Below are 23,896 nucleotides of genomic sequence, written 5' to 3'. Positions count from 1 at the left end.
GGACTATGTCAATTTCACACCACATTTACTGCAGCAGCTTTTACTTCAGACAAGTTTTTAGTGTTTTTGGTCCAAACAGCATATTATTAACTTTGAACAATTTCAACTGCCAGAAGACTGCTATTTGTCAGCTTGCCTCCTTTAAGATGACAAATATATGATTTTTAATTTTTTTTTACTCCTACTGCCAATACCTTATTAAATTCATACACATATTTCTTTCAAACCATATTAAGGCTGTGCACTATAAGTAAATGTTGTGTTATACCAAACTATTATTTTAAAATTGATTATATCATAATATTTACAAATAAATAACTACACACAAAATATTGCATTGTACCCTAAACAATGCAATTTTATTTTCCAAGTTTTACAGTACATTAAAACTCATGCAATGAAAACATAGAATCAATCCGCTTTATTCAGTGCCTAACACAGCTATTTTGTCATTCAAACTTAGAAAAAGACAAAGACTGACAGTTTTTTTTATCTTTTTACTGATCTGAAATATAGTACCTTCATTTTGAATTAATTCAGGTTCAATTACTAAACATTCAATAGTAATTTAATTTAAATAAAACAATGAGTGCAAAATATCATCCTACTCTGCCATGTCTGTTTTTTCTCAGACAAACCCTTAAAAATTCTAGAGTAAATTACATACTGTTATTTGTGCAAACTTCACCGTGCTCTGAGAAATCTAAATTAGCCTTAATGCGAATGTCTGTGATTGCTGATGTTGAATCCACCTTATTCCAACGCCCCATGACGCTTTGCACGAATTATGGGAGTAATTTACGTTAAGCTGTAAACAGTCAGTGATAGACACTATGAACGCAGTAATGCGTTTTATTTTTAAACTGTGTACAATGAGATGACATCATTCTACTCACCCTTCAACCAACGAACAATAAATGGACATTTAAAAGTGTGAAAGCATCAACAAGGTAATTTCAACAGGCCATGAAAAGGTGTGATTCTTTCCACAGCAATAACGGATGAGTTGAACATATGCTATAGTGATATATATTAGTGATCGACCGATGTATCTGTTTACCGATATTTTTCCCGATATTTAAGCATTTTTCCATAATCGGGTATCGGTTTTGTAATATCGGATTTGCCGATTTACGGCGCCATCTTGTGGCCGTTTTGAGATTTCCGCCATTGCAGCCCGGGCGTCTGAGGAGATCAGTCAACAACAACTCAGTGCACAGGTAAAGTATATGCTCTACTTGGTTTGCTTTAATTAATCAACTTTATTTAACATAACAGACATGCACAAATGAGATCTGAGACATAAATTCCTGATATAGTTAATTTATGCAGCTTGTTTCTAAACAATTGAGACGAACTCATTGAGTCACGTAGTGTAATTCGTCATGTCCTGCCCCAATAAAGACGTAACTTTACATGAATTAAATAAAACAGACATGAATGAGTGCATGTTGAAAATAAAAGCGCTGAATTTAATTCTCTATCTGTTGTATTTGCTCACCATTAGTCTAGAAGAAAAAGTTCGTTCATATTGCTTAGCAACTGACGGATGATCAGGAGGCTTAAGCACGGCCACTGAATGAAACTTTTGACAAGATTATCTTGTTTAAACACCCTAGATTATATTATCATTTACTACATAATTATTTCGCTAATACACATATAAATATAGCCTACCGCTTTGTGGAAATTAATTATTTATTATCTCCATGCGCGATCGCGGTTGATTAAGTTATAGTCAAACAGCACTTTGTCAGTTGGCATTTCATGATTTAACGTTAGATTAAATTTGTTAAGTGCACTTTAATTTTTGGACTCGGACCCCTCTATTTATTTGTGTATAAATATAAAGTTTTTTTTTTTGTATGCAAGGAGGGAGTGATTGTTATAAATAAAATGTTTGTTCAGCTCATTTGTGTTGTAATAATTGTCAAAAACAGAAGTATAACAGTAAATAAATATTGGTTCTGCATATCGGTTATCAGGTACATAAACATGCAAATAATCGGTATCGGTAATAAAAAAATCAATATCGGTCGATCACTAATATATCTGCATTATGTAATACGTTGCCTTAATAAAAATGTTCATGAACTTCAGCATTGTGTGATACTATTTCAAAGTGATTTCCATTTTAATAAATTGTATTTACCTGTGAAACAAACCTGGAAAGAGACGTGAGGCTTTGAGGAGATTCTTTGTGCATTCCAGTGAATTATTAATGGGATGTATTGTAAATTATATAGAAAGAACAGACCACAAATGTGCAGTATATGCTGTCCTTTTTCATACTATTACAGCAGTATGCAAAGAGACAAAATAAAATATTCTGGAGGATAGAAAGCAGCTGCTGAAAAGAGCTCTTGCCATAGATATTTTTGTTATAACATGTTATATTACAATACCAAGCGTTATGTAATTCTCATGATGTCTGAAAATAAAACATGAAAGAAAAATTGACAGTTTATATTTTTGACCTCCCTGAGCTGTTGTAACGCAACGGCCCTGCGGCGGCGGTATGCGCGGCGGTAATACCCATTTTGGTTGTCCACCTACTGTATATAAGGAGGAGGAAACAATGGAGTTTGAGACTCACTGTATGTCATTTCCATGTACTGAACTCTTGTTATTCAACTATGCCAAGATAAATTCAATTTTTAATTCTAGGGCACCTTCAAAAATATCTTACTTTGTGTTCCAAAGATGAACAAAGGTCTTATGGGTTTGGAGCTACATGAGGGTGAGTAATTAATGACAATTTTCATTTTTGGGTGAACTAACCCTTTAAGTACACTCATACAATTATGATTAGAATTTATCCTATTAGTGATTTTATACAGAAATGATTTCATTACGAGGTGGATCCTTGTGGCTTTTGTTCTTTCCCTGTAACCCTTGATCACCTATTCTTTTATTGAGAGGTTACTTCTAAATTTTGGTTTGATGTACAATGTCAGTAGAAAGGGAGACAATTCATCCTATTGTTTTACAAGATATCTTCTTTAAGTGTGATTTAAATGTACATTTCTCTGATGTTGTAAACTTTGTTTAATTGCTTAACGTCCTGTTAACACACTTTGTAATATTTTCACACAAATGACATTTCGGGAAATTATTGCAATGCAGTTTGTGTGCAAGTCCTGAATAGAGATCAGCCAAAATTAAACTAAATTCCGGCCGGTTGTCAATCATGTGTTTGGAGCACAAACCGGCCATTTCCAATTTACGGCCGGTCGACCAGTGCATCACTAGAAAAAAGGTTACACCACAACAATCATTTGCACAAATGCTCCCAAATAAATTTTGAGGTCACACAGATTCAATTTCAGGAGCATATGCGACCAAAATGGTTGCGATTTCGAGCTCTGTTCTTGTGTTTTTTCCTCACATGTTTATTTTTGTTTATTTTGTGTTCATACTGGTGGATGTGTCTTATGTTCTTGGATGTTCCTGTCTTGTTTTGTACATTCTGAAATTTAAAAAAAAATAATAAAAAAAATAAAGTGCATACTGAATTTGGTCCTCCAAATTTTCAGGTAAATAAATAATGTTCAAGTAAATATATAAGAGTGGAAATTCCTGTATTATGGACATGGCACTTGCAGGAGTTATTAACATTGTATGCAATACCCACAACCTTGAGCCAAATTTTAGGCCCTATAGATATACAGATCATCTAATAAACAGAAATCCAAAATTTACTTTAACATGTTTCTTCAAATTAGAGAATTACATTGTATCTTCATTGAATTGAAGCTTGACGGATGTGCTTCCATAGTAGCCATGATTAACAGCAGCAAGTGTCATCTACTGTGCTGTGGTTAAAGTTTTCTATGAATGATTTGATTTGACGGGACTCAGACTCATTACTCTCTCCCTAGCCAACCAGTTGATAGATAAAAATAAAATTAAAACAAGCATGTAATGAACACAAACAAAAGGAAAATAGAGGAGTAAAAAAGTTACATGACTTATAATGTAAAATTTTTTTACAGTGTGTTAGTGCTCTTAAATACAAGATTAAGATTTATATTCAAGTTAATCTTTACTGTAGATGCTGTAGTTATTGTTTTGTCATTTTTTTTTTTTTTCACAATTAGATTTTTTCCCTAAATCGTGCAGCCCTAGGTTTAAGCTTTAAAATTAACATCCAAATCAGAGGAGAAACATCATGTGAGGAGATCTACCACACAAAGGGTGACATACGCAAATACACAAAGAATAATGTACCTTCTGAGCCTCTAGTTTTACAGCAATCCAGTCAGATTTCAGAGCCACACAGTAGAAATACTCCTGTAGAGCCTCTTCACTGCGTCCGGCGCCCCTGAACACTGCAGCCTTAATGTAGTGAGCCTGTAAAGAGAAAACATGGTAAATAGGCATGGGCCGGTTACCGGTTTCAAGGTATAACGTGGTTTGAAAATGCTGCGGTTTCGAAACCACAAAATTCTTCTGTGATACCGATCCTGTCGTATGAGCTGTTTTTTTTTTATGTCGCGTCAAAGACGCAAAGTGCAGGAATCCTCCAGGCTGTGTGCAGCGTAGTAGAGTGGGGATCGAAAGTTTGGGAACCCCTTTCAGAATCTGTGAACATTTTTAACAAAACAAGAGAGATCATACAAAATGCATGTTATTTTTTGTTTAGTACTGTCCTGAGTAAGATATTTTACATAAAAGATGTTTACATATAGTCCACAAGACAAAAAAATAGCTGAATTTATTAAAATAACCCCGTTCAAAAGTTTGGGAAACCCTTGGATCTTAATACTGTGTGTGGTTACCTGATGATCCATGACTTTTTATGTTTTGTTATGGTTGTTCATGAGTCTCTTGTTTGTTCTGAGCAGTTAAACTGAGCTCTGTTCTTCAGAAAAATCCTCCAGGTCCTGCAGATTCTTCAGTTTTCAAGCATTTTTTGCATATTTGAACCCTTTCCAGCAGTGACTGTAGGATTTTGAGATTCATCTTTTCACACTGAGGAGAACTGAGGGACTCAAACTCAATAATTAAAAAAGTTTCAAACAATCACTGATGCTCCAGAAGGAAATACGATGCATTAAGAGCCAGGGGGTGAAAACTTTTTGAATTTGAAGATCAAGGTAAATAGTACTTCCTTTTTCGGTAACACTTTAGAATAACTCACGCTATGAAGCATTAGTTAAGCATTAGTAAATAATTAATTCATCATTTATAAAACATTAATAGACATTAGTAAGCCATTTATAAATACAGCTATAAATGCTTTGTTCTTGATTTATAAACATATCTATAATGAGTTTAATAATTGTATTTTCATACTTTATTAATGATCAATTTATCATTTCTAAATTATGTATTACATTATTCACAAACCAGTTATTTAGGAGTTGTCAGTGGTTCATAAGATCATTTAGGAAGTGTAAGTAAATGATTAATAAAATATTTAAATGTACATTTATGCATCTTATTATTTAGACATATAGTATTAGTTACTCAGTGTGTTAATAAATGCTTTATTAACATATTCCTAGTGTCAAAACTACCTCGGTACTAACTTTAAAACATTAGAGAACAGCAGTGCAGAAGATCACTGAACCTTTAAATCTCATTTATAAAAGCTTTACAAAGCATAAATAGTCCTCACTTTAGATGAGCTCACAAAAATAGTTAACTGACTACTTCTAAATGTTTTATAACTACCTGAATTAATCATGAAAGTAACTATTACTATGTGTCTAAATAATAAGATGTATAAATTAATGTTTAAATAGTTTATTAATCATTTACTTACACTTACTAAATGAACTACTGACAACTCCTAAATAACTGGTTTGTAAATAATGTAATAATTTAGAAATTATAAATTGATTATTAATAAAGTATGAAAATACAATTATTAAACACATTATAGATATGCTTATAAATCAAGAATAAAGCAATTATAGCTGTATTTATAAACTACTTACTAATGTCTATTAATGCTTTATAAGTGATGAAATAACTATTAACTAATGCTTAACTAATGCTTCATAGTGTGCAGTTATTATAAAGTGTTACCAATTTTTCTTCTTGGAAACATGCATGTATCTTCTGTTGCTTCCGATGGGCAGTACTAAATGAAAAAAAATTATATTTCAACAAAATAAGAAAAATGTGGACATCTTCATCCTGTTCAAAAGTTTTCACCCCCCAGATCTTTTTGCATCGTGTTTCCTTCTGGAGCATCAGTGAACGTTTAAACCTTTTTTAATAGTTGTGTTTGAGTCCCTCAATTGTCCTCAGCGTGAAAAGATGAATCTCAAAATCATACAGTAACTGCTGAAAAGGGTTCAAATATGCAAAAGATGCTAGAAAAAAAAAAATGATGAATCTGAAGGACCTGGAGGATTTTTCTGAAGAACAGAGCTCAGTTTAAGTACTCAGAACAAACAAAAGACTCAACCATCACAAAACATAAAAACAGTCATGGATCATCATGGATCATGAACAGGTTATTTTAATAAATTCAGCTATTTTTTTGTCTTGTGGACTATATGTAAAAATCTTTTATGTAAAATATCTTACTCAGGACAGTACTAAACAAAAAATAACATGCATTTTGTATGATCTCTCTTGTTTTGTTAAATTTTCACATTTTCTGAAAGGGGTTCCCAAACTTTCGATCCCCACTGTAAGTAACACGACCCCTCCCCCTCTGTTGGTGCGAGCAGTCAGTCACTTGTCTGTGTGTGTGTGTGTGTGTGTGTGTGTGTGTGTGTAGGATGGCAGAAGGAGGTGAACCCCTGAAACTTTTTCCCCTATTGAAAAAGATGAAGTGAGGTGGCTGGTGATGTCTGATTATTGAGAAAAAAAAAAAAAAAAAAGTTACGTATTCTAATACCTTTATTTCATTCACAGCGCCATTTGTGGGAGTCGGAACACTATTAGCATGATTGCCAGGGTTCAAAGCACTAAATGCAAGTAAAAATCAGCGCTAAAATGCTTATTCACCAGTTGCCCGGTAACTTATTAATTTTGATAATGCATGGATGTGAGAATGTGATGTGTCTTAGTGCAATCATCAAATCGCGAAGGATGTGATCTAATTATAGAAATATATAGTCTGACATGCTCCACAGAGTAAAACAGCTTTCAGCTTCGATTCACAGAAAATGCTGCTCTGCAAGTGCTATGTGTTTGAGATGCTTATCATTTGCATTTAGGAACACAACGCGCACCAAACATCTATACTGAAAGTGTAGTTTATAAATCTGTTGTCAAAGAAAAACATGGATCTCCCTGTGGTTTTCCATCAAAATAAAAGCTCAATGATTTAATGTTTAAAAGCAAGAAATAAAGACATCCATGAATATTAGTATTGTAATCTTACTGTTGTTCTGTAATATAAAAAAAAAAACAAATGATTGTATCATATAACTATTAATTTTTAATATTTTTATTATAACTATTAATAACTTTAGCTGATCACATGCTTAACTCACTTAAGTGACTGCAACGTATTTTGTTTTGTTTTTTTACAGAAAATAATTCAGTTTCTGTTATATTTGTTTACTATTCTAAATATTCTATGTTGCTTAGAAATAAATATATTGTGTTCAAAGGGAAAAAAGTTGTTTTTTTACCTAGACATTTTAGAGCTGTAATAGCAATACCGTGATACCGTAAAACTGTGATATTTTCACTTAAGGTTATCATACCGTCAAAATCTCATACCGGCCCATGCCTAATGGTAAATAAAAGTAACTAAAGCCCAACAACACAAAACAGCATTATTTAAATTATAGCTGCGAGCAGCAGTGGCGGGCACAAGAACTATGGTGCCAATGTCAACTGCTGGCTTTAAAACAATGCATGGTGGGGCACATGCATTTAACCCTCTGGTAGTCTTTGGTTGTTAGGTGACCAAACAAATTTAAACGAGTCAATACATCAATCCATGGATTGATGCACTGACTCATAATGTATTTGACTCATTATTTAACACTCCGTAAAGCTCCGAAGTAGCGTTTTGAAATCGGCCCATCACTATACTGTTGCACAGTCGTTATTTTGTTTTTTTGGCAAACAAAAAGTATTCTCGTCACTTTATAATATTAAGGTAGAACTACTGAACTCGCATGAACTGTTTTAAATATGTTTTTAGTACCTTTATGGATCTTGACAGAGCTGTGAATGCAGGCCTGCACTGAGCCATGGGATTTATTCAAAATATCTTAATTTGTGTTCCGAAGATGAACGAAGGCCTTACGGGTGTAGAACGACATGACGGTGAGTCAATGAAAATTACATCATTTTCATTTTTGGGTGAACTAACCCTTTAACAACCACATTTGCTATTTTTATATTTGAGCTAGCTGGCTTTTAAAGGGGTGATGAACTGAGAAATCAAGCTTTTGATATATAAAAGGCCAATTCACACCGCACCGACAAACGGCAACAAACAAGTCATAGAAAGTCAAGTCTGACTGGGAAAACTACATATGTGTAACCATGTTAACAGTATTGTCAGGCAAGTTTATTATATTAATAATATGGTATCATATATATTTTCGTTGTATTAAAGTATTGAGGCAAAACAAAAATACTAACCTGAAATCCGAAGCACTGTAGCCATCGATCTGGTCGCAACCTATTGTGTTGTGGTTGGTATACATCGTTTTTTTAAACTTTTTTTTTTTTTAGTGTGACCCTTTTTATTTATGTCACCCATAGGCCTATACAACCATGTAAGTTAACTAAACAAGCCAAAACTAATTAATTTAAAACAAAACTGAAGGTAAACCTGCGTTGCTCTCATACCCCTCTCTTTCGGTGAAGTCAAGCAGTGCTCTTGCTGAATGGCACGGATTGCACTACGGACTATTGCAGGGCTCAACGCTATGGATTGGCAGTGGTTCAAATTTTTACTTGCCCCGCCAAAATTTTCACTTGCCCCACAACAGAAAAGAAAATGTGCCTATAAAATAAACCAAATTATTGTTTGTTGTTTTTGATACAATTAACTAATAAATAAGGTTATGACACCAAAAGCTACTAGATTAGCTCACTTAAATTTTAAATACTGTTAGATAAATAAACAGCAAGTAATAAAATAGTAATAAATAATCAAATTATGAGTACTAGCACAAATAAATACAACAGAAAAAACATAAATGAAATAAACAATGCTTTAAGTTTTTCATGTAGGTTTAAACAGGAGATTTTCAGGTACAGAAATTGTAATATCTATATATATAACTATAGGTATATAATATAACTATATAACTATAGATTAAACTTTATTAATCAGTCGAGAGCAGTTACAGATGCATAATGTTTTGAAATGTTGAAAATATAAATCGTTAAATATTTTTATTTGAAATTATTTTAAAAATGAAAAGACACTTTAAACCTGAAATTAAACCCGCCAGTACGTGGCAGCAAGTCCCTGCTAATGAGCGAGTCATTGAGATTCAACCGGATTCAACCGATTCATTCAAACGGCTGATTCATTCAGGAAGCGTTGTTCAGAGACGCAAAACAATTCAGTGGACTTTGTTTGGAACTATTTTCGTTGGCGAAATAGAACGAAATAGACGATTTGGTGTTTTAAATGCAAGTCACTTGATATTAAGTTCTTGTTCATTAAACTGTACTCTGTATAAAATCAATATCACATTTGTAATTGTTGATATTTGGAGAAAAACGGTGTTGTGTAATATTGGTTAACTATATTAAATGATATAAATATAAAAGATATACTGGGGCATTTTTGCCTCTTATCTTGAAATATGGGGCATTCTAAAGGCATTTTAATAGACTAAATCACGCGCAGTGAAAGCGTACTCTAAATATTCACGCGCACTAGTCTAACCTAACTGTTACTAGACTACGTCACGTATTGCATTAGTGCACTCAATGAGTGTTTTTTTTGTTTGGTTTTGTAAATTGAGGGACATACTTGATCATTTCAGATCGTTAAATCAACAATTACGATATCATAGATGATATATATCACACACCCTATACAGCACTGGCCCGATCGGGCAAGTGACCTTTCCGTCTACTGTCCCGAGCGTCGTTCACACTGGCCCCGGGCCATCGGGCAGTCCTTATTTCCGAGCCCTGTATTGTACCTTTTATATGTTTTTTTAAAACTGTATTTTATTTTTTATAATGAACAAGATGCAATGTCACGTTTTAGGTTCTTTGTTGTGTGTGCGTGAGGCGCGAGCACGATCAAACAGCTGTCTTTGCAGGGGACTTGCCTCATCGTCATGGCAATGGTTCGTGGCCAGGTCAGATTACGTCAGAGTTTGTTGCCATTTGTTGGAAAATAGGGCTGCACGATTTGGGGAAAATGTCATATTGCGATTATTGAGGTCAATATTGCGATTGCGATATGCGATAGCGATATAATAAACAAATAGTATCATGAGTCATCTTGCTTGGTTCTCAATGAAAATGCACACACAGATTACTGATAATGCTGAAATGTGTATTTCTCAACTCAAACTAGCAACAACAACAAACAAATGCACAGCGTTTTCAAATTAAAATATTTTTACAAAATTAAATAATATCATCTTTGCATTATTGCAAACTTGTTATAATCCCATTTAAGATGTTTGTTTCTTTACTAATCTGTAGTGGTTCAACGGTTATGACATCACGGATCGGATCATTTTTCGGATCAGCACAAAAAATAAAAATAAAAATTGGAAGGGGGTAACTTAACTTTGCATTTATTACTTAGCCCACTTAAACTACTCTGATACCACAGCATAAACTACTAGCCTAAGTAATACATTATTAAAGGCAAGTGAACAGACTGTAAAAAGAACAAATACTGTACACCAATTACAACAAGCATAGATAAATACTAGTCTACATAAAGTTACAAATAAAGTATAAGGTCTAACTGTAGTATTAATTTTCATGCACAGAAATGTAATAATTAAATGTAAAATGACACTGTTCACTGTATAAATTTAATATAGATTAAGCTTTGTTAAAGATGTGTTTTGTTGTTTGATTTACATGACAGACAACAGCAGGTATTTATAGGTTGCTGTCACTTTAAGAGTAAGACATGCACACACACATCAGATAGATACACTTCCGAATTCTCACCTCGTTCAATTAAGACATAACTGAATGTGTTTACAAGAATACTTGCTGAGAGGGGTATTTTGACTGACATAATGTGTGTATGTGACCATCCAAGTGCATTGAGGACACGAAAGAGAAATCAATTTGGAGTTTGCGAGCTATAACGCGTCTCTCTCTCTCTCTCTCTCTCTCTCTCTCTCTGTGCGCGCGAGCCTTGAATGTGTGTGCGTCTGTGCGCACCGATAACAGCGCTGCGTGCGATACCGAATTAAATCCTCTTTTGCCTCTTCTAGCGCGCTGGAATGGTTTTATATCTATTTAATGTGTAAACTAGCAAGACAAAACACGTTCAAATGATAACCTTTCACTCTATTGCGGTTAAAGTTGCAATTGATCCGCGAATCACATGCCTCCCGAACCGTGGGCCTTGGCCCGTACGGATCACGGATCAACAACTATCCGTTTAACCACTACTAATCTGGGTTTATAATCTTATAGCCAAAATATCGCCATATAACAGAGGTAGCATTTTTTCTTGCCACCAGTTCAGTGACCGTTTGCTCCGCATCCATCTTTACCCGTTCTCTGCTCTGCACACCGGGAAAAGTCATGACATGACCATGCGCGCCACACGTGGGTTGTCGTGTCCACACACATTTATTTGTTTATTTATTTATTTATTTTATTTTATTTCATAAAATCGCAGCATTCTGCGTCATATGATCGCACAAGCTTGACATCGCGATTGCGATATGATTAATCGTGCAGCTCTATTGGAAAACCGTTCACACTGCTCAGACATTCCACGACCCGACAACGCCGATTATACATGTTCAGTCAGGTGAAAACAGACTCCGACCAATGCCAACAGACACCAACAGACGCCAACAGGGGTCTCACACCGATCCAACAAACTCCAACAGACAGTTTGTTGGCGTTTGTCGGTGCGGTGTGAATTGGCCTTAAGAGGTCATCATATTATAAGAATATCCTGTAAGTTTAAGAACTGAAAACTTCCTTGTTAGTCCAATAAAAGCTTTTATTGACACCAGGCCCAGCGCACGACAGGTTTTTCAAAGTGGGAATCTATGACTTCAAAGGGAAGCAAACACCGCTTCCGCAGATCATCAACGCCTACTTCATCACTGCCTATTTAGCCCCGCCCACAGATTCACACATGGCATGTAATAGGTAAATAACATAGGCCTACGTGGTGCTATCGAGCCACCAAGCAATAAACATGCCGTTGAGGATTACAAAATATTGTGCAATGCCTGGACTACACAGCAAAATAGGGCTGCAACGATTAATCACAAGTAATTGTTTGCAAAATAAAAGTCTGTGTTTACGTAATATATATGTGTGTGTTCTGTGTATAATAATTATGTATACAGTACGGTCCAAAAGTTTGGAACCACTAAGATTTTTAATGTTTTTAAAAAGAAGTTTCGTCTGCTCACCAAGGCTACATTTATTTAATTAAAAATACAGTAAAAAAACAGTAATATTGTGAAATATTATTACAATTTAAAATAACTGTGTACTATTTAAATATATTTGACAAAGTAATTTATTCCTGTGATGCAAAGCTGAATTTTCAGCATCGTTACTCCAGTCTTCAGTGTCACATGAGTGTCTTCAGAAATCATTCTAATATGCTGATTTGCTGCTCAATAAACATTTATGATTATTTTCAATGTTGAAAACAGTTGTGTACTTTTTTTTTTTTTCAGGATTCCTTGTAGGGAAAACACCCTAGGAAGTAAAATTAGCTCAAATGAAAAATTTATAGGGAATTATAAAGAGTTGTTTAGATTACGACCGAGCAACTGAGTCGTCCAGCGTTCATTTGCTCGAACCGTAATAAGCTCTTGTAGCGGATATAAATATCCAACAATCGTGAAAACACTGATTAGAGCACGGTAACTTGAAATCGACAGTTTAAGACATTAAAATCATAAAGCACATAATACAAGACACTTTCTTTTAAAATCTACAAGAGATTTTATTTATTCTAACACAAACTAATCTAACACAAAGGCACGCACATACACACACACACACACTCATACGCGTTGCAGTAAGAAGGAAATGAGAGAGAAAGATATCTCTCTTTTGAAAGAGAGAGAGAGAGAGAGTGATCTGATTAACCGAATTCCTATCAATGCATTTCAAAGACCAGAACGAACCATGAATCATTCGTTTAAATGCACCAGTTCAGTTTTCATCTGGAGGTACTTGCTTGCGTTGACTTAAAGGTGAATTTCCCTCGTCGTGCAGAGGAGGGTTTCCCAAGTCGATGATTGGTCCAGATCAGGTCCGTGTGGGACAATGAAACGAAGTCTCTTTGTCGCTGGAGTTGAAGCGGCAAAAGTCGTTGGTTGAACTTTGCGGCGAAACTTTCAGCGGTAAAGGAAAATTAAGTAAAGAAAAGAAAAGTGAGTGAAGGTTGGATGGCTTGAATGAGCGGCTTGTCTGTTCTTCTGGTCACTCCATTGTTCTTGGTACTTGTCTTGGCTTATTTTCCCAGAACAGAACCAACTCGTTTACTAACCAACTTCTCCCGTTCACTATCTTGCAATATGATCATTTAAACTTAGTTGTTTGTCACACCTCTGAGGAGTCCTGGCCAATCAGACATTGTCCTGTTTCAAGCGGGCCTTCCTCTGCCCCCAATAAAACATAAGTGTTACATCCTGTTTCTGCTTCAGCAGAGAGTGCCATTTTAACATAATTTCTATTAAATGGAATACAATACATTTTAAACAGATTTCATTCAAGTCAGGATATAGGAAAGGGGGAAAGAATCAAATTAAGTCCAAATAAGGCATACTTTCAGTCATTCAGTCAAGAGTTAACACATTTACATGAATTGTGAGTGTTCTAAAGCCTAACTGTTTACAGGTAGTACTTGTGGACACATAATGCAAAATGTATGTAGTTAAAAGATGTTTGATAAGTCCGTTAAAATTGTTGGAACAATTTTGAAGCAATTTTATTTGTTCAACAGTCTCTTTGGCTTTCCTGTGAAGTAAGGAAACAAAAGGGTCTGGATTGTCTCTCTGTCTTCTTGGGTGACCCTTTGGTATGTCGCTTCTTCTACTATCAGGAAGCATGTGTCGTAAAAGTAATCAGCCTGGCTTTATCTGCAGACGGGCCGGAGCCGGAACCTCAATTCTGAATTAGAATTATGTTTTGAAAGAATCATCTGAATGATTCATTTGTCTGGTTCGTCCACAGTTCCTACATCCTTGATGAATAGAAAGTTCAAAAGAACAGCATTTATCTGAAATACAAAGCTTCTGTAGCATTATACACTACCGTTCAAAAGTTTGGGGTCAGTAAGAATTTTTATTTTTATTTTTTTGAAAAGAAATTAAAGAAATGAATACTTTTATTCAGCAAGGATGCATTAAATCAATCAAAAGTGGCAGTAAAGACATTTATAATGTTACAAAAGATTAGATTTCAGATAAACACTGTTCTTTTGAACTTTCTATTCATCAAATAATCCTGAAAAAAAATATTGTACACAAATATTTTGTACAATTGTACACATTAAATGTTTCTTGAGCAGCAGATCAGCATATTAGAATGATTTCTGAAGGATCATGTGACACTGAAGACTGGAGTAATGATGCTGAAAATTCAGCTTTGCCATCACAGGAATAAATTACTTTGTGAAATATATCCAAATAGAAAACAGTTATTTTAAATTGTAATAATATTTCACAATATCACTGTTTTTACTGTATTTTGAATTAAATAAATGTAGCCTTGGTGAGCAGACGAAACTTCTTTTAAAAACATTAAAAATGTTAGTGGTTCCAAACTTTTGGACTGTACTGTATATAAATACACACACATTCATGTATATATTTAAGAAAAATGTTATATTTATATATAAAATATTTATGTTTATATGTAATATATATATATATATATATTTATAATACATGCATATATTTCTAAACTTTATACCTGTATGTGTGTGTATTTATATATACATTATTATACACAGAACACACACATATATATTACGTAAACACAGACTTTTATTTTGCAAATGATTAATCGCGATTAATCGTTGCAGCCCTAATGCAAAATGAAAGTAACTGTTAATTCTAATGCCTGATCAGGGGCCTCATTTATAACTGTTGCGCAAGCACAAAACAGGCCCTGAAAGAGGCGTACACCAGTTCCTACGAATAAGTTGTGATTTATAAAAACAAACTTGACAGGAAAATTTGTGCACCTCCACGCAAACTCTGTGGACAAACATTTGAGACAGAGCAGTTTGGCGACATTGATGGTGAGCTGAGGGACTGACTGCAGATGAAGGAAAACCACTTTAAATCCTCATTATGAGTCATAATGCACTCATGCACTGAGCCATCGGATTTAATCAAAATATCTTAATTTGTGTTCCGAAGATGAACGAAGGCCGGGTGTAGAACGGGTGTAGAACGGGTGTAGAACGACATGACGGTGAGTCAATGAAAATTACATCATTTTCATTTTTGGGTGAACTAACCCTTTAACAACCACATTTGCTATCTATTTTTATATTTGAGCTAGCTAGCTTTTAAAGGGGTGATGAACTGAGAAATCAAGCTTGATATATAAAGGCCAATTCACACCGCACCAACAAACAATAAATAAAAGAATGATTTAAACTTGCATGGAAACTCACGTTTTCATTTTGATATAGGCCTACACATTTACATTAAAGGGGGGGGTATAATGCTTTTTTATGCATTCTGACTTATTTACACTGTTAAAGAGTTGGATTATCATGCTAAACATGGGCATAGGTTCAAAACACGAGTTGGACGTATGACAGAGTATTTTTGTGCCAAAAATACTCTTCCAAATCCTCATGAACTTAGTTTTTTTTCTCAAGTATGGGCCTGAGTGACGTAAACGGGGCGTAATTCCTTTCCTGGAAGGGCGTGTGCGCACACGTCGACCAGAGAGAGAGCAAGAGCACGCCCATCAAGGTGCGTTCGGCTTTACGGAAGTTGTCGGCAGTGCTACACAGGTCACAAAATCAACAATGTCACCAAAGAAGTTTGTTTTTGGTTGTGAGGGAAAGATAACCTTTCTTCCCAAAAAAAAAACAGCAGTAAGTAAAGCTGAGAGTTTTGTGCTCACACATTACATTGATGCGCTCTCGATATTTGTTATTAAAATAACCATAGAAACTGATAGTTGCAATTGCGTTTTTATTGGTTAAAATGAATGGAGAATATCTTGTGTTTTTCTGTGGCTGTTTGAGCCCTCGGGATCGGCGCTTATGGTTTCATAAACAAGGCCTAGTTCTACGCTGGATTTACAGATCGTTTGAAACTGAAAGATGGAGTAGTCACAGCGATAATGATCCCGGTCATGAGTCGGAACCGCAGGTGGTGAGTAAAACTGCTTCAAATGTCTGTTTTGTTGGCAATAGGCGCCTAAGCGCATATAATGTAAACAATACGAACATAGTGAACTTATAAATTCATTATTCATCGTTCACTACGCTATATTCATTATAGTGATTCAAAAGTTATCCATGGATATCCATGGTGTATTGCACTTTTAAATATATTTGTTTAGCTGACCATTGATAGCTTGCAGCCGATCTATGCAAAAGCTGCACATGCTCGTCACTCTATCTCCGCTCACAACGACACGCCTCCAGGCACTCGGCTGTTTTCGGAAAGACTCAGTACACCGTATGTATCTTTTATAAATATGATAAAACTAAAGACTTTTCGGCGATATGAAGGATGCTATACTACTCTATAGGTACTTAAGATTAACATGAGATTGGCAGAAACTGTGTGATACCCCCCTTTAATATTACACTTTTACTAACTGCAATAAGCACTGAAATTACATTACGCAGTCATTACAGAGAAGTTAAAAATGATATGAATTTAGATTGATCACTTTTCCTTTGACACACTGTTTTAATGACAGCGAGGAGCGCTAGGAACACAATAATTCCTCTAAACTAAACTGCAGATGTTATGACAAAATATTTTAACAAGAACGATGATCAGTGATGCACACTTAACTTCGATATTATGGAAGACACTGCTGGATTCAGTGGTCGAACGGTTCGTTGTCCAGTTTGAATAGGTCCAATGAGAATAGCTTACTGTACAACCGCAGCTGCACTGTGGTGTTGATGTCATCTGAAGGATCTTTTACCACCTTTACAATTACCACTGTATTTGAAGGATATAATTTGAGTAAAACGGTAAGATTTGCACGTTTCCTTTTTAAAATACTTTGTCAATGACGCGCCGAGACAGACAATTGTATTTACACTGCAATAAATAAGTAGGCCAATCTGTTTCCACTAAAAATAGCCAATAAACTTCCTAAAAGATATGTTCACCTTATCAGCAAAACTGCATAAATTTGATTCGCAAATTCTGAGGCAATACATGTATACATTGTCGCAATCATGTATTTATTATCTTCAAGTGTCTACCATGTTACAGCCATGGTTATAGCGATCTATGGACGCCTCTGTTAGTTCCTGGAATGTCACATAGTATGCCTGTTCTTCTAAAGAGTCATTTGTGGACTAATTGTGCACAGAGTGCCCTCCGGCTGCAAGTATGAATTGAAAACACAGTACATCAGAGTATCCAGCGCTCATAGTGATGACAATAAATATTGAATAAATATTACTCCTCTATATAGAAAAATTGACAAACATATGAGAATCCATCAATATTTCTCAATGTGCATGCTTTTAAGCTAAAAGCCCTGATGGATGTTGTTTTGTCAAAGGTAACGACTCCGTTTTTCATATTCATAACTCCTGACGCATAGGCTATTACCAAATTACGGTCATTGTAAGAGTAAAACAGAAGTCAAAATGTGAAGCTTGAGTCTTAGATCTTTTTAATGATGTATAGTTTGTCAACTGCACATTAACATTTAGGATATATAACAAATATATTAGCCTATATGAAATGCCATACAGGTAACATGAATGTTCAGACGCTTTGCATCACAGAAATACATTATATTTTAAAGTATATTAAAATATAAAAAAAAAAAAAAACATTATTTGGTTTGAGACTTTGGTTCGTTTTTTAATCATTTAATGTTTCTATATTCTTCTTCTAAATTCCATACTTTTCCAGACTCAAATTTCAAAACCTCTCTGTAGATTCAGACCATATTTAACATAAATGGTTCATACAGCATTATATTCAGCTTTATATTTGGTATATAGTGCAGTCATCTGTAAATATATATTTTTTTAATTTATTTTCTCAAAGTGACAACATACAGAGCCCCTAAAATAAAATAAATAAAAAAATATACATACTTCTGCATTCACACAAGAAACTTTTTTCGTGTCCTTGAGAAACATTCACATGGAAATTTTTTGCTCATCATTTTGGCTTTCCTTAGGCTAGTGTCTCTAATATCAAGACCTAATGTCCAAAGTAATGCCTCCTCTGTGGTGGTGGAGAAACTATGACAAAATGGGACGATGTGCATTGTCCAATTTGCCAAGTTTAAGGGTCTATAAAAAAGACTGATAGTGTAAAAAAAAAAAAAAGTGTTCAAAATTTGACTTTGTTAGAGCAGTACATCATATTTCAAGGCCTTAGGTCTGCTTTAATGCATACTCTGTGGTGGCCAAGAAAATGCATCGCAAAATGGGCTGATGGCGCAATACGGCTGTGTGCATTGTCCAATATGGTTTAATGTTTCTCATGCGCACATGAAAGTCTGTATTTTTATTTTTGCAAAGGTCCATTTTAGGGGCTGTGTAATACTGTGTAACACTTCTAACCTGCATTTTTGCATAATGAAAAAGTGCACATTGAATTCATTCAGTCGTGTTTGACAATCACTAAAGAATCACTAAACGGCTGCAATGAAAAAAATTCTTGTAGGATACATTTATTTTCATTAAATTCTTAATTTTCTATTATAAAAAACTAAATAGGGGCAATAGTCTGAAAACGTAAATATTTTTTCATACTTTGCTTTCTTTTTTCCATAATTTTCCAGACCTGGAAATTACAGAGTGCGAGTTAAATCTTGATACAAAATAAAATAAAAAATCTGCCTAAGAATTATGCACATTTGAAAATAATGCATTTTTTTTTCATGTCAAGCCCTCATCAACAGTTACATATAATCTATTAATGATTATATACAATCTATACTATCAATTAAGATTGATGATGTGCTTGGAAAAAAATATAATTATCAGAATATCAACTTGCCCAATAGCAAGTCATTTTATGGTTTTATTGAACAACACTTAAAATACATAAATGTACATAATATACAATACACTTATGTACATTATGTATTACAATAAATGCCAGCAGAGGGCATCCACAGCCTGGTGATTGTTGAGTGGCTGACAGAAGGCTATGCTAAACTGTGGCAGGCAGTGCAAGTGACAATAAAAGAAGATGATGACATTACTCACCATGTTCGTTGACTGATTCCAGCTAACCACAGTTATTTAATGGATTCGTAAAAAAGATACTGTTATGCTGATGATACTCTGCTCTATATTTCTTCACGCCCTGATGAAACTTACTAATTCACAAAATTAATGGAACGCATAGCTAATCTAAAAAATTGGATGACTAGTAATTTCCTACTACTAAATTTTGAAAAAAAAACAGATTCTAATTATTGGATCAAAAACTTTGTCGTTGTCGTCAGTTAGGAACCTGGGTGTGCTCTTTGATATCAATCTTTCATTTGAAAGCCACATTTCTAGCATTTGTAAAACCACATTCTTTCATCTTAAAGATATATCTAAACTACGACATATGATCTCAATGACAAATGCGGAACAGTTAGTTCATGCGTTCATGACCTCAAGTTCGAGGGTGTGGCTTACCAATATACGGTCCTCCCCTTCGGGCTCTCCCTGGCTCCTCGCACCTTTATGAAGTGCATGAACACGACTCTTTCCCCTCTGTGACAGATGGGAATACGCGTTTTGAACTACCTCGACGACTGGCTCATCCTGGCCAGCTCGCGTACAGAACTGGAACACCACAGATCTTCGACTCTGTCCGTATGACGGCAGTAGTCTTGCCAGAACGCGCTCTGGCCATTCAGCAGCTTGCGGCTTCCGTCAAGAACAAAGCCTACCTCCCTCTGAAGCCGTTTCAGAGGTTGCTAGGGCTCATGGCTTCCGCCTCCCCAGTCCTCCAGCTTGGCCTGCTTTGCATGTGGCCTCTGCAGTACTGGTTGAAAGTTCGGGTCCCTCCTTGGCGTCACAGACGCCTGCGCCTCAAGGTCAATCAGGCCTGTCTAGCAGCCCCGAAACCCTGGATGAACCCTACTTGATTCACTCTTGGAGTACCCCTACAGGCGGTGTCACGAAGAACGGTACTTTCTACAGACGTGTCCAACTTGGGTTGGGGCGCACTGTGCGAGGGCAGTCCGGTCTTCAGCTCATGGACTCACAAGGAAAGCCACCTTCACATCAACTGCCTTGAGATGCTGGCAGTGACACGAGCCCTCCATGCTTTCCATGCAGTCTGATCAGCTATTTGTCTGTTTTGGTGGCCGCACCAAAGGGTCTCCGGTCTCAAAACAGCGTCTTTCACGATGGATTGTCGACGCTATAGCTCTCTCTTACTCCTCTATGGGTGCAACTTGCCCCATCGGAGTTAGAGCCCATTCCACTAGAGGCATGGCTTCGTCGTGGGCCTGGTCCAGTGGAGTCTCAATCAAAGACATCTGTGAGGCGGCTGGCTGGTCTTCCCCGTCCACATTTGTCAGGTTGTACAAGTTGGACGTTCCGACCTTACAAGCTTGGGTCCTTTCAGTGTAAATTCGCGGCCCTTTAGTGTTCCACTTTTTGCACAACCCAGGAGTTCTCTCCTTTTGTAGTGTAACAGGGTAACGGCGGCTTCGGCCTTCACTTGTCCTTGGTCCCCCTTATGGCGTCCAGTCAAGTTCTGACGTTCCCCAGCCGTGGCACGGCGCAGTTGAATTCGTTCCCCCATACACAGTACGAGTGAAGTATCGGTTACTAACGTAACCTCGGTTCCCTGAGATACAGAACAAGTACTGCGTTACTTGCCGTGCCACGAGGCTGCGGCTCAGTGTCGTCGCTTCAGTCGATATGGCCTGATGGCCTATGGCGAAACGCTCGCTTATATAGCCCTTTACCCCGCCCCTTTCGACGGGAAAGTTTGCGCGCTCTGTCACCATAGGCCACGCAGCTATGCCGCGCCGTCATTGGTTCAACAACTTGTCTATGAGTGAACTAATGACGATGCAGTTACACTGCGTTATTGAAAAGGCTTCAGTAGCGGGGAAAAAGGGAGACTTTTCCCCCATACGCAGTACGAGTGAAGTATCTCAGGGAACCAAGGTTACGTTAGTAACCGAGTACGTTTTTACATCTAAAAACTTTTTACCTTGTACAACATTAAATCACAATGATTACAATGGTAGCATTTAAAGCAACCCTTAGGTTTAACCCCTAACCAGGAGCTTTCACGGGTGGGTGGTAAATAGCTGAACTAATTTATTCCCTAAGGCTGTAAAAAAAAAAAAAAAATAAATAAATAAATAAATAAATAAATAAAAACCTTAGCATTGGAGCTGGACCTGGGAAAAAAATTTCTCAAATTCATCACTTTGTAAAATTTTTTTTTTTTTTTTTGAGTAATTCTTTTAATATTTTTAGCAACTGTACTGTATTTTGTCACAAAATAGACTTTGGTAGAACTGTCTGCTCTTGTTTTTCTTTGTAACAAATCTTCCCTTGTCATTTTTTTGCACATATCTTAGCTTTTTGAATAGTTTCAGACTTGTACCCTCTATTTAAAAATCGTTTTAATACACCCTTAGCTTTATTCTCAAAATCTTGTTCGTCACAAATTCTACGTAATCTTTGAAATTAAACGAAAGGTATGTTCTCAATCAACTTAGGGGGATGAAAACTTCTAGCATGGAGAATTATATTCCTATCTGTGGGTTTTCTAAATATTGACGCATGTAGATATCCTTCTTTATCTTTAGTATAATTTCCATTATAAGCAACCCAAACTCAAAGCATGCAGAGAGATGGAGTTGGTTAACAGAGCTGCTGAGATGCACACCTCCATGCATGATAACAGGGCAACACTTCAATATGAAACAAAGCGTGTCAGACTTTATATGCATTCTCAAATGCACTCAATTGGAAACCTAAACAAACAGCACATGTAGTGACTGAGTTCATGTGGAGCAGCATTTACTGTAAACAGAGCTGCTGGAAGAAAGCATATATTTATTTAATTGAATGTTGTTCAATTGAATGTGCTGTTGCGATTTTTAAATGTTTTTAATATATTGTGCAGCTTTAGAAGGCAGTCCCAATGCGGTTCATGGACTCTCGTCCATGGAATGTGCCATTTCCGCTATTTTACCAGTTAATCAACATGTAAATTGCAAACAAGGATTTTTTTATTTTTTATTTTTTTATAAATCGAGCACTCAAATTTAAATTTGTTACCAAAAATATGTTACAAAAACACATTTTACTGTCTGGGGATACACCGAACATCTTGTGTGTAAGCAAACAGCACACAGATTAAAAGACACACACAAACCACTTCTTTTAATGTCAATGTAGCAACTGATACTCTATGCCAGTGGTTCTCAAACTTTTTTCCCAGTGAGCCGCACAATGGTCCAAGTGCAAGTCTCACGGTCCGCATATAATTTACATATGACGTCACCAATGCAAACTAATCAGATTTAATGTTATGGTATTAGCAGATAATACTATTATTATACCAAGATGTTGCACACAATAAATAACAAATAAAAACTAACTTACTGACATTAGCTGAAACAAATGATTTTGACATGCGTTTATCAAAGTAGGAAATCCAGATTTTTAATCCCTTACACACAATTACTGCTGTTGAAATACGAAATGGAGGCGGGTCCGGATTGAATTCCCTCCGGGTCCGGATCCGGACCGGGGTCCGGACTTTGAGAAGTGCTGCTCTATGCTCTACCTTAACATCCTACCTTGATAATATCTGTCCTTTCACCTCCAGGCCAGCATGACACCCTCCAACTTTTGGCTCACAGAAGCTCTACGCAACCATTGAATCAAGCTCAGAGCTGATGAGAGGAAATGGTGCAAGACAAAAACTAAAAACAAGCTGACCTAGGGTCCATGAGATGACTTGACAGATGCCAGATCTTCTAATCTTGATAACTGATCTCTTTAATTGGGTTCTTCAAACGAATTAGCGGATTTGATTAAAATATCTGGATTAAGTTGTCTGAAATTACTGCGCGTTCTTGTGTTTATTGGAAAGGTATATATGTGTTTTTCAGGGCCAATAGCCTCGGACCTCAAGCACCGAGGCCAAAAATCAAGTTACATTTCCACTGTCGGGCCAGTAGCCCCGCTGCACTTCCCTAAAATACCTATTCGGTTGCACCTGCTTCCATTTATTTACGATCACAATAATGCACAAAACAACTCCATTAAGGCTTTTAAGTACAAAGGCTTACACATTTAGAAAAATATTGATAAAATATCATGTTTACATCACATTTCATTCACTCCAACTATGGATGTGAGGCCATTTGTGCATTTTGAGAGAGAGGGAGACTCGGTACTGCTGAATCACTCAAACTGTTTGTGAAACTACGCCTCACAGAAATGTTTTAAAATAACTTATCTGCTCTTATCTGTTTGGATTCAGTCTACAGGTATAGTGCATAAATGTTTTTGGGAATTTCCCACTTAATAATCGCGAAACCTGTGGGAATGTGTAGAATTATGCACAATAACTGCAATACCTAAGGTTTTTCG

General features: G+C 35.9%; 1 protein-coding gene across 3 annotated transcripts in view; it reads right to left on the bottom strand.

Moving 5' to 3' along the window:
• The window catches only part of LOC125261689 (LON peptidase N-terminal domain and RING finger protein 2-like), a 75,432-nt gene that overhangs the window by 23,655 nt on the left and 27,881 nt on the right, over positions 1-23,896 (bottom strand). For all 3 annotated transcript variants that reach the window (XM_048180251.1, XM_048180248.1, XM_048180250.1), the window contains exon 3: positions 4,231-4,353. In XM_048180251.1, the coding sequence (XP_048036208.1) occupies positions 4,231-4,353 (123 nt within the window). The remainder of the gene's footprint in view (positions 1-4,230; positions 4,354-23,896) is intronic.

The sequence above is a fragment of the Megalobrama amblycephala genome, unplaced genomic scaffold, assembly GCF_018812025.1.
Source record: "Megalobrama amblycephala isolate DHTTF-2021 unplaced genomic scaffold, ASM1881202v1 scaffold464, whole genome shotgun sequence".
Lineage (NCBI taxonomy): Eukaryota > Metazoa > Chordata > Actinopteri > Cypriniformes > Xenocyprididae > Megalobrama > Megalobrama amblycephala.
Note: the sequence above shows the minus strand (reverse complement) of the source record. Positions and strands in the feature narration are given on the sequence as shown.